Source organism: Austrofundulus limnaeus, unplaced genomic scaffold (genome assembly GCF_001266775.1).
Source record: "Austrofundulus limnaeus strain Quisiro unplaced genomic scaffold, Austrofundulus_limnaeus-1.0 Scaffold6368, whole genome shotgun sequence".
Lineage (NCBI taxonomy): Eukaryota > Metazoa > Chordata > Actinopteri > Cyprinodontiformes > Rivulidae > Austrofundulus > Austrofundulus limnaeus.
The window spans coordinates 1-384 of NW_013958770.1; the positions used below are offsets into that span (position 1 = coordinate 1).

Here is a 384-nt window from a genome sequence, read left to right on the forward strand (position 1 = left end):
GAATCCTGTCTGTGTTTCCTGTCTGCTTTCAGCAAAGCCCAGTCAGGATAACCACACTGCTCCAGGGCAGTGTGGTTAAAAAAGGGACAGGTTTTGCATAAAATCTTTATTTAGAAGTCTTCAGAGAGACATTTGATCGTCACTTGAGTTTAAATCTGTTTGGTGACATGGTCCACGTTTTAATCTGCAGGTCTCTGAGGAGTGGTCCAAAGGGGTTTTTGTGCTCAAACCTGAAGATGAAGATATTCATACAGCCAACGAGCGCAGGCTTAAGGTGAACTTGAATTTCTCGATGAGACTGTAATCGAACCAATACTTTTATGTTTAAGCAAGTAATTCATGACATCCTTTAATGACCTAGGTTTTCATGACATGCTGTTCATC

The 384-nt window shown here is 41.1% G+C and overlaps 1 protein-coding gene across 1 annotated transcript in view; it reads left to right on the forward strand.

Moving 5' to 3' along the window:
• Positions 1 to 190: 190 nt before the first annotated feature.
• The window catches only part of LOC106512396 (argininosuccinate lyase), a gene marked incomplete at both ends in the record, with an annotated part of 1,858 nt that continues 1,664 nt past the window's right edge, over positions 191 to 384 (forward strand). The window contains 1 exon segment of the mRNA XM_014001024.1: positions 191 to 274. Within this exon segment, the coding sequence (XP_013856478.1) occupies positions 191 to 274 (84 nt within the window).